This window comes from Plectropomus leopardus, chromosome 9 (assembly GCF_026936395.1).
Source record: "Plectropomus leopardus strain MGB_pleo_1.0 chromosome 9, ASM2693639v1, whole genome shotgun sequence".
Taxonomy (NCBI): domain Eukaryota; kingdom Metazoa; phylum Chordata; class Actinopteri; order Perciformes; family Serranidae; genus Plectropomus; species Plectropomus leopardus.
The window spans coordinates 10,956,949-10,974,518 of NC_142184.1; the positions used below are offsets into that span (position 1 = coordinate 10,956,949).

At 36.5% G+C, this 17,570-nt stretch overlaps 2 protein-coding genes across 3 annotated transcripts; both read right to left on the bottom strand.

Moving 5' to 3' along the window:
* Positions 1-1,364: 1,364 nt before the first annotated feature.
* On the bottom strand, positions 1,365-7,143 carry smim29 (small integral membrane protein 29). Of its 2 annotated transcripts, XM_042491933.2 has the most exons (5): positions 6,998-7,143; positions 6,198-6,482; positions 5,127-5,152; positions 4,893-4,998; positions 1,365-2,998 (listed from the first exon to the last, which is right to left on the bottom strand). In XM_042491933.2, exons 2-5 carry the CDS (start codon positions 6,303-6,305, stop codon positions 2,930-2,932), a joined length of 309 nt encoding a protein of 102 aa, XP_042347867.1. In that variant the 5' UTR covers positions 6,306-6,482; positions 6,998-7,143; the 3' UTR covers positions 1,365-2,929. The 2 variants fall into 2 exon arrangements, with proteins under 2 accessions (XP_042347867.1, XP_087938088.1); XM_088081962.1 differs by lacking the exon at positions 1,365-2,998 and having other exon boundaries at positions 3,780-4,998.
* Positions 6,415-14,831, bottom strand: LOC148188689 (homeodomain-interacting protein kinase 1-like). Its single transcript, XM_088081483.1, has 11 exons — positions 14,389-14,831; positions 14,068-14,259; positions 13,791-13,972; positions 12,964-13,087; positions 12,585-12,707; positions 12,381-12,467; positions 12,111-12,274; positions 11,919-11,999; positions 11,630-11,722; positions 11,038-11,159; positions 6,415-6,482 (listed from the first exon to the last, which is right to left on the bottom strand). Exons 1-11 carry the CDS (start codon positions 14,572-14,574, stop codon positions 6,415-6,417), a joined length of 1,422 nt encoding a protein of 473 aa, XP_087937609.1. The 5' UTR covers positions 14,575-14,831.
* Positions 14,832-17,570: the final 2,739 nt, after the last annotated feature.

The following is a 17,570-nucleotide window of genomic DNA, read 5'->3' on the forward strand; positions in this document are numbered from 1 at the left end:
TAAATCAGTGTTTCAAGAGTTTTAGTTCAGTAGGGTTCCAACAAAATTAGATTGCATTGTAGGATGATTCAGAAAATACTGCGGTTTCACGGTATATAAAACAAGGTTTTTAGTTTGGTTGAAAAAAGTTTTACTAAAAATGACACTAAACTCCTTTTTAAAAATGGAAGTATGTTTGAACAGTCTTCCTTTTGAAAATAAAGGTTAAATAAACAAATGTATATGGTGTGGTAATCAATTGTCAAAGCATAGTAAACCTCGAAACAAGTAAGACAGCTGCAACTCTATTGTGCTGTTCATTGATGGGGAAGTAGGATTTTAACAGTTTTCCTGACATTGCATTTTAACATCTCATTGGTAACATCATTTAAAAAAAATCCACTGAATGCCTCTTGCATTTACAAAATTTAGCCAAGATTTGAGACATAGCTGAAACCGGCAGGAAGGAATGCGTATAAGGCTTGATGTATTTTATGCAGAAAGTCGGCTCTATGGCAATCAAGGTAGCAAAATCCCATTTGCAGAACTGAGAAACACAAGAAAGCTTAAGAGAGCTTAAACAGCTTAAACAGCATGTATTTCACAGTTCTGTCCTACCCTTGTCTCTGCCATGTGACAAAAATGTCAAGTTTCATGTTGCAGTAAACCTGGACAAAATTCCCAATCTTAGTAATTTATGGCGGTTCATGTTTTTCTTTTCTTCAATTTCAATTTTTGTTCTAAAATTTCATTCTGGGTGGCTTTAAAAATAGTCTAGTCCTGCATCTATTTTGCTGTAACTATTAGGTGTGTAAATATTTTTTTATAATGTATTTATGTTTTGGATGACATAATATTTGCTTATTTTTTATTAGATTCAGAGAATGAATGAATAACCTGTTTATGAAACTCATCCTGGTTATGATCATAATAGGGATATGGTGTTCACATGACCACAGAGGATCGGGTATTAACATTCTGCTCATACACCCCAATTTCTTGCAGAGCGCAGTGGAAAGCATGGACAGGTTTCTCATGAATGGGACATGGTGTTTACATGCTCAAACATGGACAGAATACAAAAAAAATCAGAATAAAAACAGGTTATTCATGTCCAGGCTGCAAACACTGTTTGTTTAGGAAGGTGTACTGAATGGAAACAATGACACGGACTTGCTGTGGGAATTTCAAATTAAAGGCTTAAAGATGACGATAAGCATCAGCATTTTTAGCTTGCATTGATAATATTTGACAATTAATCATCCTATTGATATATTGATCCAGATAAGTGCATTGTTACACCCCTAAACATGTAGGTGTCCACTGTAATTTCCTTCACACCACAGGAACCTTTAGGCTAATAAAGCAGCAAACAACAATGAGCGCAAAGTTACATTATTTTATTTATATGATCCATGTCTTTAATCAACAGCCTCAATCAAATCACTCTCAAAGTAGCAAACTGGTATGACAGTCTAAAGGTTTAACAGTGCTGACAAATTCACGTTTACGTCAGCAGTTCATCAGTAGTTCTTTGACTTTTCATGCGCAACCTGAGATCAGAGCCTTCCATGAAAAGTTCACCACGTGTTTGACCAGTGCAAATCTATGTCATGATTGGATATTTGTACAGTATAAATTGTGACTACCCTAGTTCATTGATTTTTCAATGATGCATAGTAAACAAACAGATGTAACGATGGCTGGGGAGCACAGACGAACAGGTTTTCAGGTCCAGATATGGCAACAGAAAACATCTTTGAAAAAGCATAAAACCTGCAGATCGAGTCAGGGCATTATCTGTCCAAAACTTGGATGTTCACAACTCATAAATGCTCCCCCTTCGAAAACAGTTTAACAGTTCTATTGTTTTTGGTTTACATTCACAAAGGCAAAGAAAGGCCAGGAAAGATTACAATTCATCAAGAAAAAAGAGCGAGTTTCCTGAGTGCTTGATACAGTCAGACCTATGGCATTCATCTTCAGCTGGAGGTAAATCTGTGCTGGTGCCATGCCTTGTAGACAGGACATATTTAGGGCACTAGTCACGGCTCATTTTGGGGATGAGAGGGTGTTGGTGTTATTTACTTCCATATCTGGCTTTTCATGCCTTTGATAAGAGTCATAGGATTTAGCTAAACCACAAAAAGATCCGGATCGTGTGGCAGCTAGTTAAAGTCTGAGAGGAAATTAGAACCAAAAAGGGTGTGTTCAACTGTTTGACTCAAATTGAAACTGAAATAAAAATCACTCAACTCATTTTTAACAGCTAATCTATCATATCTATCTCTTATATATATATATATATATATATATATATATATATATATATATATATATATATATATATATATATATATATGTATATATGAAACTTTAAATTTAAAAGCAGTGTTTCAAGTCACCAAATGCATTGATTACAAACTAAAAGCATTTAACCAAAAAAGCCAGATTTGTTTTTAATGCACTGCAAACAACCTTTACATAATCTATTAACTAGGGCAGAACATTCGTACTCTTACCACACTGTGAACACTGCACCTAAATTAAAGTCAGCGCGAATGCCTACTGCAACCCACAGGAACAGCTTGCCACATATCGCCCACAACAACAGTGAATACATGTAAACAACAGAGTAAACCTACAGGAACCTTTATCTTTAGAAAGATTCCACCTTCTTTAACTTTTAGTTGCTGAAGATCACAGTAAAAAAAATGTTTGAATAAATAATTTTAAATAAATAGATTGAAGGTCTGTTAGGCACACGGAATTGGCTTCAGAACTACAGAAATCAACAGTCACTCTTGTCTGTACATGAAACAGGAGGGATCAAACAGTAGCAAAGAAAAATAAACAAAGAACGTCTTGTGCATGACTTCAAAAACGACTGATTTCTGTGGCTGAGGGTTATGTCCACGCGGGAAATGTTCTTTGCCACGGTTTACTTCCATCATGCATTGACATCTTTGGTCAGAAGAGGGCGGCGCTGTTGATAACTTCTAGCCCAGCCTTGTACGATCTGAGGAGATAAAATGCAAAGTGCAAGCACAGTTTAATTTGGCACTTTAATTTTTAAAAGGCAAATTTGAAGCAAGAAAATATTTCCAATAAGAACATGTAAAACTGACTATGATAAAGGGTTCCTTCACCCAAATCACACACAAGATTATCTCACAGGCAGTGCTGACACCATGATAGTTTTTTAAATTTTATGTGTAGACACTGTAAGATTTGAAAATCTGCAGCCACCTCAAAAATAATGGAGGTGTGTGGTGATTCATATATGCACAATCTGTTCAACATCTGAAATGTAAAATCATGTGTTTCCAGAAACAGTGTCCTGGTTTCTGGGGATAAAGTCAACAAAATAACTCAAAATATTCAATCTTGTTCTAAAAAAGGACCATATTTCTTCTAAGCTGTTTACACAGCTAATATAAATGAATATTCCACTGATATTTCCATATGCATGCAGCTGTGCATACTCCGATTAACATGCCCTAATATGAAATTATCACGCCAAAATATGGAAAAGTTTCCAGCCATGTCTGACTTGTTCGACTGCGCAGCATATCCCTCATCTCTCAACAGGAAAATGCTTCATTTGTGATAAAGCCTTATTAGGAATATTCACACAGAATATGCTGTTTACACGACTCATATCACAGTGGAATAATGTCATATTCTGAATAAATGTTAGTGTACATGTAAACGTACTTCTTATCCTCAGTAACAGGGACACTTTTTTTGGAAAGACATGATGCTTTTGAGCTTCTTAAGCACAAAAAATGAATTCAATATATCTTTCTCTATATTTAATTAGCTGAAGAAGTCTCTGCAAATAAGACCAAAACTATCTAATACAAAGAAGTAATCTTGTGAGGCTAAGTGAGAAAATGTTTTGTGATTTTGGCTGTACCGACCCATTTGGGACTTTATAAAAGCCTCTTAAACAAACACAGAACTTGTTGTGAAGGCTTTGTTCTTCCTATTTTATACTGTGGAGTAAAACTTGATGAGTAAGTTTTACTTATTTACTACCCATTGCCAACACTGCCACCCAGTGTTTGTTATGGCACAGTGCATGATTTTTGACTGGAATCAACCAGACCAATACTTTTATTTCTGTGGTGTTATTCTGTCTGTAATCATATATGTGTTTTTCAGCTACTTCTGATCGAGACTACTTGTACCACAACGAGCATCAAAGAGGACTTCAGAAGCAGGTAAGACACTTTTTGGTTTTACCTTTAAATAAGATGATAGCCACATGTAGTCCCACACTAAATTAGATTTGGTTTTAGGAACTGCTATTACCATTAACATTGATCCTAGAAAGTATTTTTGAGTCCAAATGCTGTGTCAAAATAAAAGTGTCAGACATGTTTACAAAACGTCTGACCAGCTGAGAGAAACCAAAACTAGTCATTGACTGCTGTTGTGAGGGATTTGAGGTTTGCAAATAAAAAGAGTAGTGCAACCTTTGTACTACCACCACCACTACTACTACTATACTTTCTACTGTTTTATGTGGATGAGGAAGTGACTAACGCATTGAGGAACTGCTGTGTTGTTACAGTGAATGGCGCAACCAAAGACAACCACAATGTTTAAAAAAATACACTGAGATATGACAAGTCAACCGTAGACATGTCTGTTGCAGAAAATGTGGTAGAACTGGCATGCTTAATCCACCCGTCGACATTTAGAAAAATGTATACCCTCCTCGCAGTAGTGTTGTAACAGAAAGATATTTGTCACACTGACTTGCCGTAGAAAAAAAAGTACATTTATTTAGTGCTGATCTTGCGATTTTCCTCTGATTTCACAATGACAACGTGTTCCACTTGCAGTAAAAAATGTCCCAGAAAACACAGAACCCTGAAAGTTTGAAAAGCGATGGTGAATCGTACCCTTGTGTCCTCTTCTCTCCACAACATTTCCTGCTCCGCTTCATTAAGTTCTTCTGATGGATCATACGTATAAACTGGCAACAGCTGATGACGGAGTCTGTCGATTCTGCGGGACAAAATGAAAGAAAACAGATACCAATTTAGTGACTTGCACCGAGTCCCAGCGGTGAAGCAATCAAGCTTATCACAGGAGCATTGTGCCACGAAAACAATGCAGGAAGATCAAAAGCCTACCTCTTTTTCTTACGAATATACATGACCTGAAAGACACAAAATAGATTATTATGTTAACTGCGTATATGCAGCTATCAGTTCTGAGGTATCACAGCGCGTTTTCATTTTGCTTACATTGATGGTAATTTTTCTGATGAACTTTACAGCTTGTTTACCAGGATGTCTACAGGTATCAGACACTTAAATTTAATCCTTTTTGGTCTTATTCAAGCATTGCAGGTTAGGTTAAAGGTTAGTAGTGGATGTGAGGTCCCATGTAGAGATTGGTTACGCAGAAATATGGTTATTCAAGTGAGTTTAGTTAATTTTGCCAACAGGTAAGAGCAAGTTTAAAGTCAAAAGACTGTTAGACTCAGTGGCAGGTTTAAAGATATATAACATCATAAATAGGGGTCGACCGATATTGTTTTTTTAGGTCAGACACTGGTTATTAGTAGTCAATGAGGCCGATAACCAATATTTGGAACCGATATGCAATAATAATGAAAATCTCTGTCAATGTTGAGAATTTGGAATATCACAAACTCCAACACAAAACTTTGCTTAAATGCCTTTAACAGTTTAATCAAAACTCAAAACTTTTTGAAACTTTCAACATATACTACAAGTTCCCAGCAACTTTTTTATAAAGTCAAATGAAAATAAAGAATAAAACTAGCTCCCTGAGGTTTTACAAAGTAAAAGTTCCTCACATGCTGAAACTTTCTTTGCACTTTTTAATTAATTAATCGGCCATCATTAAAATAAAACGCTGATACAGATAATCAGCAAAATGCCAAATATTGGCCCCAATAATCAGCCAGGATGATAATCTGTCAACCCCTTATCATGAACTTTCAGGTAGAAGAGCTTTACTCCTTCAGACAAAAAAAACCTTAAAGATAGCTACATAAAATTTTATAAATTGTTTATGGAAATTAAGATGCTCCAAACTCAAATAAAAGTCTATATGATAACCTTTAAGGCATTATATTTATAAAACTGGATGCAAGACTTTTTATGTACCTGCAGACACCCTGGTTTACACTTTGTGTAGGTTATTCATGCAAAACAAACCAACCGCCCACTCACCACAGCTGCAACTATTCCAATAATAGTGATGAGGAGAAATGGCACCAACACGTAGCTGACAGACACGTATCCATCTATGATGGCAGGGGTCTCAGTGGTGCTGTTCATTGCATATGTTGAGGAGAGGGGGGCACACAGGGGGCTGCCTGTGCAGGGCCTTTACACGCAGCAGGCCCCCTCTCTGTGGCAGGCAGACTCTGTGCTCTCTCCTGGTTGTTTACGCCTCATCTTGTCGTTCATGTGACTCCCGCATGGTATCACTGCTCCTCTTAATCAGCGAGAAATCTGATGGAACAAGGCATGAAAAAAATCTGCACACAGCGATAAGCGTATCGGAGTCATGCAGTTACCTAGTTGAATATCTTTCCCGCCATTGGCAAAAAAAACGAGAGAGGCTTTGTGCATTTAAATGGGCCAGTTAATATCGTGTTAGCAAGGAAGTTAATGTTACCCTAAAAGCCACTTGTCTTACTGCGGTCAGCTGGTTTCCTGGTGTTTGCTTATATCTGCCCGCGTGACAGCAGAAAGCAGACTAAAATACATCATATACCGTCAATAAAGTTTCCTATGAAAATGCTCCGCATAGACCTAGCTTAGCTGTTATTAACCCGTAAGACAGCGTTACTAGCTATGTAAACAGCTACCGTTAGCTGCCCCGGTAGATGACACCGGCACTGACAAGTTGTTTTATTGCGTAAATAAGCTGAAATAAACCCGCTACGTTAAGACGAGGCTGATTTTGAACGAGCTGAAATAGTCCTGCTTATCGTTTGGATAAAACTGAGTAAATTGTTACTCACTGTGCGATGTGGAAAGCCTCTCTGTGGAGTAACGTTATGTTGTGATCCGCAGGTCCTCCGGTGGTCGGTTTTCCGTTAGCAGCGACGACACTTTGACTTCCTGTTTGAGTCTGTCAGAATAAAAGCGTCGTGACCAAACAAAACTGTAACATTACTGTACAGTGTTGGAGAGTAAGTAACTACATTCAATCACAGAATAAATTTAGTTGTAGTCTAATGTAATTTATTATGTTTTTCAGTTACATAATTTTATATACATTTTTTAAATAGTTTTCTGGACATTTTCTCCATTTTTGGATAGTTTTCTAATAATCATCCCCTCTTTTTTAAAACTAATTTTTAAGTAATTTTCTTGTCACTCTAATTTCTGCTTGTGGGACATTTCTTGCAAAGTTGGTCACTTTCTTTTCCCCATGTTTCCGAAAGAAATCATATCAATTTTCTTAAAGAGTCAACAAATAACTAGTGAAAGAAGAAATTTGATGTTGATCCAGGGCGCAAAGGGCTGAATGTTAATGTAATGTAACACCTAAAAACACATTTTTATACATGCTTGCTTTCACAGGGTTTATGGCATGAACACCCTTTCATCTGTAAGTCACTTCCTAAACCTAATTATAAGGCATTCTCTTTCGTTTTATTGACTTTTTTTGTTTTATCTGATGTATGTTATATTTAAATTATTTGCAAGTAGCACAGCATTACCAGTTAGTTTGTTGGCATTGTTACTGAATCCATATACAATTGACCTCCCATATTTAAATACACAAAACTGTGGCTGTATTAAATAATTTAAAACCATTATTATTATTATCATTTTCATTTTCCCCCTGACACATACTCAAAGGAAAATTCTCAGCTGAACTCTGTTTTTTTCTTGGTTGGTCAAAACGGCTGTAAAGGCATTTAACATTTCTGTATGATCCAATCATAGACTGTATATACATATCTAAATAAAGCGTATACGAATAAATAAATAAAATATATTATATATTTAATAATATTATTTATACAGATAATACATATAAATAAACCATAAACTGAAAAAAAAATGTATATACTGTCTAGGGATCCAATTCGTGTAGCCTACTGTATTTAAAAAGGCAACAGGTCATTAGGGGCCAGTGGGATAAAGCCAAAAGCCCATCAGTAAATTAGAAGTGAACAATAGTTGACCAACGCATGACATTAAAAAAATCCTTGGCTGCTGCAGTGGTGGGATATAATAGTGTTAAAATTGTGTTTCAAATGCGCTCGGCTCCATGGCCGCACGCTCGCAGTTTCGCCGCGAGCGTGCGAAAAAAGCACTGTGCGTGCGCGTGCCCAAAGGTAGTTGTGATCAGTAACTTCTTGGACGATGCGGCTATTTTTTTCTCCTTCAGCACAGCGTTGAAAGTTTGCCTTTTGAAGAGAAACTTAAACACTTCGGTGCCTACCAGCTACGGGATATTTTTGTAAACCAAACTTCTGATAACAAAAAAAAAAAACAACCAGACTTAAACTGGCGTGGTTTTCCTGAAAACAACCTGGCTAACTGCTAACTGCTAGCTCGTCAGAGTGGACGCTGCTTTGGCTTCACGTGTGTGTTTTATTCGGAGAAGATAAGGGTGCCTGTCAAAAACAAGCTTTCAGGGACTCATGTTTCTTTCTGAGAGGACAACCAAACAGGAAGACAGCAGGACAACGTGGTGAAACTGTGGACTGAGCAAGACTTTCAGCAGTGCCAAATGGTAAGAAGCACTGACACCACAGTAGACAGTAAACACCTGTCCAGGTGCTGTTCTTAACGAAAGTGTAAATGTAACTTTACAAGAGACACTTTATCAGAAAGTTGTGCAGCACTTGAAAAGTATTTCAGACCGTTAAAAACTAACCGTTATCACTATGAAACTTTCATTTTTTTTATTATCGTAGTTTTCTGAAATTTTATGTTTATATATGCAAACTAGGCATTAGCTTAAAAAAATATGCACTATTTTACATACACTTCAGAACATAAATCTAAATATTGAGTAAATCCAGGTTTAGGTTCTTGTTTCATTTTGCTAAAATATTAAAATTAACTTTTTTCTTTTCTTTTTTTACAAAGGGAGTCTTGGATATGTCTCGCTCCACAAATCAGAAAATGCTGCCAACAGACATTTAAAAGGTAAAAACCTTGAGAATATAGAAAGGAAATTAAAATTTTGGAAAGTGTCATTTAAGTGCTATTGAAAGGAAGATTTCTGGCTCAGAGGAAATTAAAATTTTGGAAAGTGTCATTTAAGTGCTACTGAAAGGAAGATTTCTGGCTCAGAGTATGAGAGAAAAAAAATCATATCCCATATGTTTTTAGACAAAAAATGATACTATAAGGTGAATAGGGTTTAACAAATAATTATGTTAAAACTACTAGATATGAAACGTTCCTGGTGGATTTTTAAGGCAGTATTTTTAAGATGTATTTGTTTTTAATGATTTATCTTCAAATATATACATTAGGTGTTATTTGATCAAATATTTGCTTTTTTTTTTATACATTTCCAAAACAAAATCTGAACATTTGATAAAGCCAGGGTCAGGCTTTTGTTTCATTTTGCTGACACGTCAGGGTTTAATATTTTGCCAGAGGGATTTTGGATATCTCTTATCCCTTCATATTCAGAAGATAAAAAATCTTCAGTATGCACTTTCGTGTGAATTTCCAAAACAGAAATTTGAACTTAAACAAACACCTAAATGTGTGTTCTGGATGTTTCCCCTCTACTAGCCTGAAATAAGATATCCAATGGAAGGGAAATAGTCCAACATTTTAATTTAAATTTGCTTTTCTTAACAGCTCAACAAAATCCCAAAAACTCTTGCAGCATTCAAACATACAATTCCATTTTCATTCCATTCGATTTTAGGGACTCCCAATAAATGTGAGGGGCCACAAAATGATTCAGGTATAAGAAAAAATAAGTTTCTGTTGTCGAATGTTCGGATTATGATATAAAATGTGGTGCATCTGTACTCAACATTTGGTTAAAAAAGACTGAAAATCTGTAGCCATGGTAGCAGCCCTGTGGGAAGCGATGCTTATTACATGCCAGAAAACAGAATTCCTGGATGATGGAAATAGGGAGAGACATAACAGTTTTACTCCGTTCCTTAGTACACTATTGGTACGAAGAAAAATCAAATCTGAGGGTTGCACCAGATGTTTACAATGGTGGTTTGACCTAAAATCAAAACATATTGGAATATTCCCAGCTGGAAAAAACTCAACCATCATAGCATCTCTGCTAATATAGTTTCTGGACTTTTTCCCCCAATTTCCTTTTTTTTTTAAATTTTGACAATTTGCTAATACACCCCCCTTTAAAAAAAAAAAATCATGTTATTGTCTGGATTTTGACCAATTTCTTGCAATTTCCTCATTGCCTCATTTCCACATTTTTGTAGAAAATTAAACCTTTATGTACAGGTGTCAAAGGTTAAATACCTGTGAAAGGTGTTTGAATGCAGCAAAGGAAAAACTGATGTCCATAAGAGTGATTAAAATAAAACTGAAGGTTAAACTGTAGTAGTCAATCAGTCAGGTTTAAGGGAAACACAGCACTGTACTTATAACTCAATTGCAATTAGTTTTATTAGCTATTGATGACATAATGCTAATGTGCATGTTTTTTGAGTGTGGGAGGACTGCAGCAGTGACTGAGCCTCTGTGCCCAGAGAAAGAGCTGCAAAGGTTTTGCAGTAAAACTCACAAATATTTTAAGTCTGATTCAGTGCAACTGAAAATAACGAAGTTGAACTGAGCCAAACAGAGGGAGTTATACTGTAAAACCTTCACAGACTACTTCAGTCGTATTCAACGTGCACACAGAAGCAGCAGAAAATTGCCTTCCTTAAAGCGGAGAACAATCTCCGGATTCCTTTTTTCTTCTTCTTTTTTGGCTCACTGTCCTCTGTAAATAAAAAGTATGGTCACTGGTTTAATTATCTGTTAAGAATAACTGCAAATAAAGTGTGGAAAGACATGACAAATCAGACAAGTGGGGGTGAATGTTTCCTACCAGGAGTGTGGAGGGAGTTTATGTTGTCAAGAAGTGATGGGCTGTTGTCAGTTTCTTTCTCGTGTTTGAGATCACTGTCAGATATCTCAAAGACAGGGTCTCTGGTTATCTCATCCTGGTGACTACACAAACATACAGACACAGAGTCATTGTTGGTCCATACAAAACCAAAAGGGCAGGTTGCATGGTTGGTGTACTGGCCCATCAAATGTTAAAAAAACAACAGTCAAAGCCAGTAAAAAAGCAACCAACTGCCAGGCCAATTGGCTAAAAACAAACCGGAGCCAAGCTAGCAGCAGTCAAGAAAGATCGGTCCAAAATCTCCCAAACTGTAGTGTACCAGGCATCTAACGACTAAAATCCTTTGCCTTTTTAAAACATGTTGGTGAAACAATGAGGATCTATAAAGTTGATCATAAAATAATAACCTAAAACCAGATAAAATAACAATTTAGCCCTCGGGTGGACAAATGCGATTGCGTTATTTGTGTACACTAGCCATGACCATTATAACTAATTTATTAACACCCAACACAATGTTTCTCTTTTTCCCCTCATCTGATGGATTAGTGGCCAGAGGAAGTGATCTTACCTCATGGAGTTACTCTGTTCGGTGGTTTTGTTGGTCTGAATGGCTGTCTTGCCTGGCAGAACAGGGATGCCTGGTGCTACCTTTCTGGCAAATCTACAAGAGGTTTCACATGTACGAGAGGATACACAGGTAAGCAAAAATGCATGCACATAACGAATATTGTTGTTCAGATATAAGAAGCAGAACCAGAAGTTTGCTCAGAGTCGAGAGCAAAAGTTACAAACTAGTTATACAACAAATATGTCTTTTAGGCCACACAATCCAAAAGAAAATGTCAATCTCTATCTACCTGCCATGAGCCTTGGTCTTTTTAGCATCTTTGTTGGTGACCGCTTGGCTCTCGCTGGTCTTAGTGGCTTCAGTTTCATCACTAACAAAGGATAAGTTTGGTTTTTATCATCATGTTCAAGTTGCAAATTATAACTGTTTTATGATAACCTGTGTGCCAAGAGGAAGACGTGATATACAGTCATTCACTTACTTAGAGCAGGAGCTGAGGTAGCTCCCTGTAATGAAAGGATCCTCCAGGATTTCTTCGGGGGTAATCCTGTCTCTGGGCTCCATCTGAAGCATTTCCTTCAGCAGTTCAACACATGCGTTCCTTTCAGCAGCAGTCTTTGCGTTGTTTAGTTCATGTAGCTTCAACTAAAACAAAAACAAAAACATTCAGAGTGACAGCCAAAATAAATATGTCTCATAAAAAGTATTTTGTGTGTGCTCCTCTCAAGGCAGCATCTATTTGACAACCTACTGTTTTTATAGAGTCGAGAGAGGAGAACTTGTATCTCCTGCTTTCCTGCGCCTTCCGCTTTCTTTCAGAGAAATACTCCAGTGGTGTCTTAAAGAAGAAAAAAATCTACTTTAAGTATTGCTTCATCACACTTTTATCTAACAGCAATTTATCCAACAGATGATAATTCATGACAAAAAAGTCCAAAAAGATTCTGGTACTTACCATGAGTGTCCACTGATTTAACACAAGGTTCTTACGCGTCTTGTAGTAGAACAGGCCTGTGTTTATCCCGTCATTCAGAAGCCTCTTTGGAGGTTCGCCCAGGAGGTCAGTGATAAAACGTAGCTACAGACAAAACACAGCAAAACATCATTATTGACGACCCCTATACATTTTTAGCCATAGTAGTCAGATTAAGGGGTAATCACGTTTGTACAGTAACAGTATCCTGAAGATATCTTGACAGTATCCTGTCGGTATGATTTTCAGTACCGTCAGAAATACAGACAGTAACCTTGCTGTTAAACTTGTATAGAGATGATGTTTTGAGGATGCAGAAATGAAGAAAGAGATGAAGAAATAAACCAACAGTGGTACTTACCACGTCATATTCTTGTTGCCCGGGGAAAAGTGGAAAGCCGAGGAGCATTTCTGCCATGACTGTGCCAGTGGACCAGATGTCAATGGCCTCATTAAATGGTAGGCCCAGAATGACCTCAGGAGACCTGAATGGGAAAAAAGTAACACATAAAATGAAGAACAACATACATACACCATGAAACTTAGGGATGCACGATCATATCGACACGTCATCGGCAGTGGCCGATATTGGCTTGAAAATGAAATATCGGAATTTGCCAACATACTGATTTCTGCAGATATGACAAGCCAATTTATTTGTACTGACAAAGTGAACATGTACAAAATGAACATCAAGGAGACCGCAGCAACTTGTGGGTCCTTGAATTTAACTATTTCTCACACACATATATATAGAACGCTTTGCAAGTAAGACTCTGTTCAACAAGCCTTTACATGATGGTTTTGTCACTAATCTTTTTTAAAAGCTGAAACATTCAGATTCTGGGGTTATCTTGCCACGTTACAAGCTAAATAGGCTGTATAGTAAAATTTTATTATTTCATTGTTTTATAAGGAAAGTATGAAGATCATTTTGTTTATTTTTGTTTATCATTAAATGACTTAAGCTCTGAGCAGGCTCTGGGGGTTCACCTGTCGCCAAAACTCAGGTATCAAGTGTAATTTTTTTTAACAATGACAAAACCCTCTTGGAAAATACACAGGGAATCAATATCAAGTCAATCTTAGGGAATAATGCAGTTGCATCCCAGCAGAGTGGTGTCATGTCAGTAACTGACAAGAAACTTGAAGCAAGCAATTTATAACAAAAAGGTCTAAAGGCATCACCTGTTCCAAAGAGGCTGCACACTTTTTCCTGGCCAGACTTCAGATATCTCCAGAGATAAGCCAAAGTCAATGAGCTTCACCCTGAATGGTTGGTTCTTATGATCCACCAGCATGATGTTGTCGTTTTTCAGATCTGTGTGGATCAGTCCAATACTCTTCAGGGCCTGTAACGCTGTGGCTGTCTGCAAGTAAAGTCAGTCACAGAATGTGAAGAAAGTGCAAAAGAAAACCAAACCAATCTTAGAATTCGACTTTCTATGTGGTGCTGTTTTCTTACATCATGGATGACAGTCCTGATGCCATGTAAAGGCAGAGGCATCCATTTTCTCTGGGCCATGTAATCATAGAGGCTTATATCAAGCACCTCGAACACCATGAAGATCCAGTCGAGGCGGTGGAACCATTCATGGCATCTGACGATGTTGGCCTTGTCAGGGTCTAAACAACGGAGCTTCCTCAGTATGAAAAGCTGCAGACATATGACAAGTTTCAGTCAGTGACAGTTTACTTGATGGCACATCTTTAAAATGTTTTAGAAAATGTGATCTGTGAAAATTGAAATTGATCTTTGAGTTGTGATCATCAAAATGTCACTCACCTCCTGGATGCGTTTTTTCTTTGCACGTCTTTTTTGTAAGACTTTCACAGCCACAGTTTCTTTGGTGTCCCGTTTGATACATTTGAGGACTTGTCCATAGCTGCCCTCTCCCAGAATTTTTACAATCTCATAGTTGTCTGAGATTCTATCTGTTAGGGGCTTTTTAGGCATCTCTGCAAAAATCATTGGAAGCAAAGTGTGAATGTTTTATTTCCAGTAGGCCTACAGACAATTAACCATTTAACATTCAAACATCTTAGGGTATGACTCCACTGCCACTTAATATCTTCAAATAAAGTGAAAGATGGCCCCTTAAGAGCAAGTTGGACCTAATTTTAAATTTTTCAAGAGATAATTAAAGTTGCAAATGCAACTCTGGTATTATATAATTAAATGTAAAATTGAAAATGGCAATAGAAACCTGCTCTATAGGTAGGTTTAAAATATACAAACACACACATTCCTATGCAGGCCACACATTGCATCTTACTGTAGTTTAAGTTTTTCCAAGTAAAGAAATAAACTAGATCATTAATAGTTCATGACTGTGTTTTTAAGTCCCATTTTAATGATTTTACTTAGCTTGTTCTGATTTAGCCAAAGAGCATTTTGATTTGAGATGATCAGTTTGCTAAGTGCACTGTATTCAGCTGTCTCGAAAAGTTATATACATTAAAAAAAAAAGACAATAGAGTTGCAATTTATTGAAAAGTTATCAAATTATGTTAATTGCCAAGTAACTTGATGATTGATTCATTGATTTGAGTTATTTTTCAAGAAAGCTAAATTCTTTCATTTGAGCTTCTTAAATGTGGATATTTGCTGGTTTCTTTACTCCTCTGTGACAGTGAACTGAATGTTTTTGGGTTTCGGACAAAACAAGACATTTGAGTACATCATCTTGGGCTTTGGCAAACCCTTATAGAGTTTTTTTTACACAAGTATCTGACTGATTAATAGAGAAAATGATCCACAAAATAATCTGCAGTAAAATTAATCATTATTTGCAGCCCTAGAGGTCATTTACAAGTAGCCACCTACTGTTCCTTCCTGTGGACTTCTTGCTTATTAAAATACTTCAATAACAGATTTACAGTAATACTGATATATTCATTTTTTTCTTGATTTTTGACTTATGGTTGTAATTTACAAAATCACTTGACATCAGAAAACTAAAGAAAAAACAAACAGTGACTTTACCTGAATCAGCTACAGACGTCTCACAATGTTAAGTTGTTATCTTCAGTTGAATTGTTCCAGATCCTGAAACGCTCCGTTCACAAGTGTTCGGCGGTCGTTTCTGGTGCGGTTGTCAGTAGTAGACTGACAGAGATCCACAGTACGATGTGAGTAGAACATTCTGTAGAATGTTTCGTATGTCATGGTGTTCTGTGCTGGAACACTTCCAATGATATCATTAGAACTGCAGAAAATATAGATTTTTGGATTTTTTTTTTTTACCCCAAACCTTTATCTATTCAAAAAACACATTTTACATTTTAAATGCTGTTTACTAGCAAACCCATTTCATGAGAAAGGCCCTTAAATTCACTCTCTCACGTGTAGCATGTGAAAAAGTGAACACAAAATAAAGAAAAATGATATGGTGCAATCACCAAAAATGTATACTGCGATGACTGCAGATGTGCTTCAAACTCATGAAATTATATTGCAGTTTATTGAGAATTAATGCTACGACGGTCATTGTTACCCAAGACAACAAACAGACTGGCCTCAATAAAAATGTTTTAATGAGTCAAATATTTGTATAAAAAGTTTGTCACATAACTTTTATTACACAATTCAGAATAAGAGCCGAAAATAGATCTCATAGTGTCCTCGCTGTTTGCAGCAGGATGTTGCACTGTCAGTCTGTTGCCACTAGATGTCACTAAACTCCTTTAAGTTGATTTATCACGACCATGTAAATGTTGGTAAAACTGACTTATGACTTAATAGATCACAATAACCACAAACCAGGCATAGTATGGATCCCCAAATAACGGCAGCCTTTGGCTCCTTCCTCAGAATGCTTTTGTTTTTCTAACATGGGACTTTAATAATTGCTTGTGAGGTTCAGTATACAATTTGTTTTTATTTTTATTTTTGTTTTGTTTATGTATATATATATATATATATATATATATATATATATATATATATATATACACACACATACATATTTTAAATCAGTTTTGTTTCAGTTAATAGAGACATTTTCTGTATATTTCTGTTTTATTTAAGTAAGTTTTGCAAGTAAACAATATAATTTCAGTTTGGTTTCTTTTTTCTTATGTCTAGTTTTTTATTTCAGTTAACAAAAACAAAAAAACATTTTTATTTAGTTAAGTTTGAACTATAATGACCTTACAGTGTTCAGCATAGCCACAGCATAGTGAATAAGGAGGCATTATATTTTGAGGCGAGGGGGTAAGGAAAAAGAAAGAGCCCCTAAGATTTCATTTTGTCTGTGTTCACGTCTAGAAGAAGCTTTTAGTATCAAGAAAATATATATTTGGATTAAATTGTTTGCGTATTATTATTTAATGTTTTGTATAGGTTAGGGGTCAAGATTAGGCATGCAGTAGAGACAGTTCCTGAGCATTTACACATGTAACAAGTGAAAGAGATCATGTGCATCAAAGCATATATGCTCTGGTGATGAACAATTGTGCAGTAATATGTGACTGAAGTGATCAAATAGACAATCTGTATCATCATATCATTAGCATAAAGTTATTGCTCCTCAGAGTCAGACCCAAGCCAACATCCAGCTAATCTGCTTTAAGGGATTTGCTCCTCCAGCAACCTCATCTCCACAAAATAAACACCTCCTCTCCTCACCCTGTTTGTGTTAGATGTTGAGTGGCTTTGGCAGGGCGCTTTGCTCCACCGAGAATTGAAAGAGCCAGCGCTGCAAAAACAAAACAAGAATATTCTTTCTCCAGATTTAACATAGATGTTTGCTGGTGCCTAACTTCAGCACTTTCATTTGATTTCTTTCCGTGGGAAACTGGATAATTAGCACTCTGTCAGACTATAGGCAGATGAAATTTTAAAAGGGTTAGCACACATGAACCCATAAAGATTGAAGGCAGGTGGTGTTGTGTCTGGTGGTTTGTCCATCAATACAGAGTGCATTAAAAGGGAAGGGTAAAATGGAAAAAGCCTGCAATGTGAGC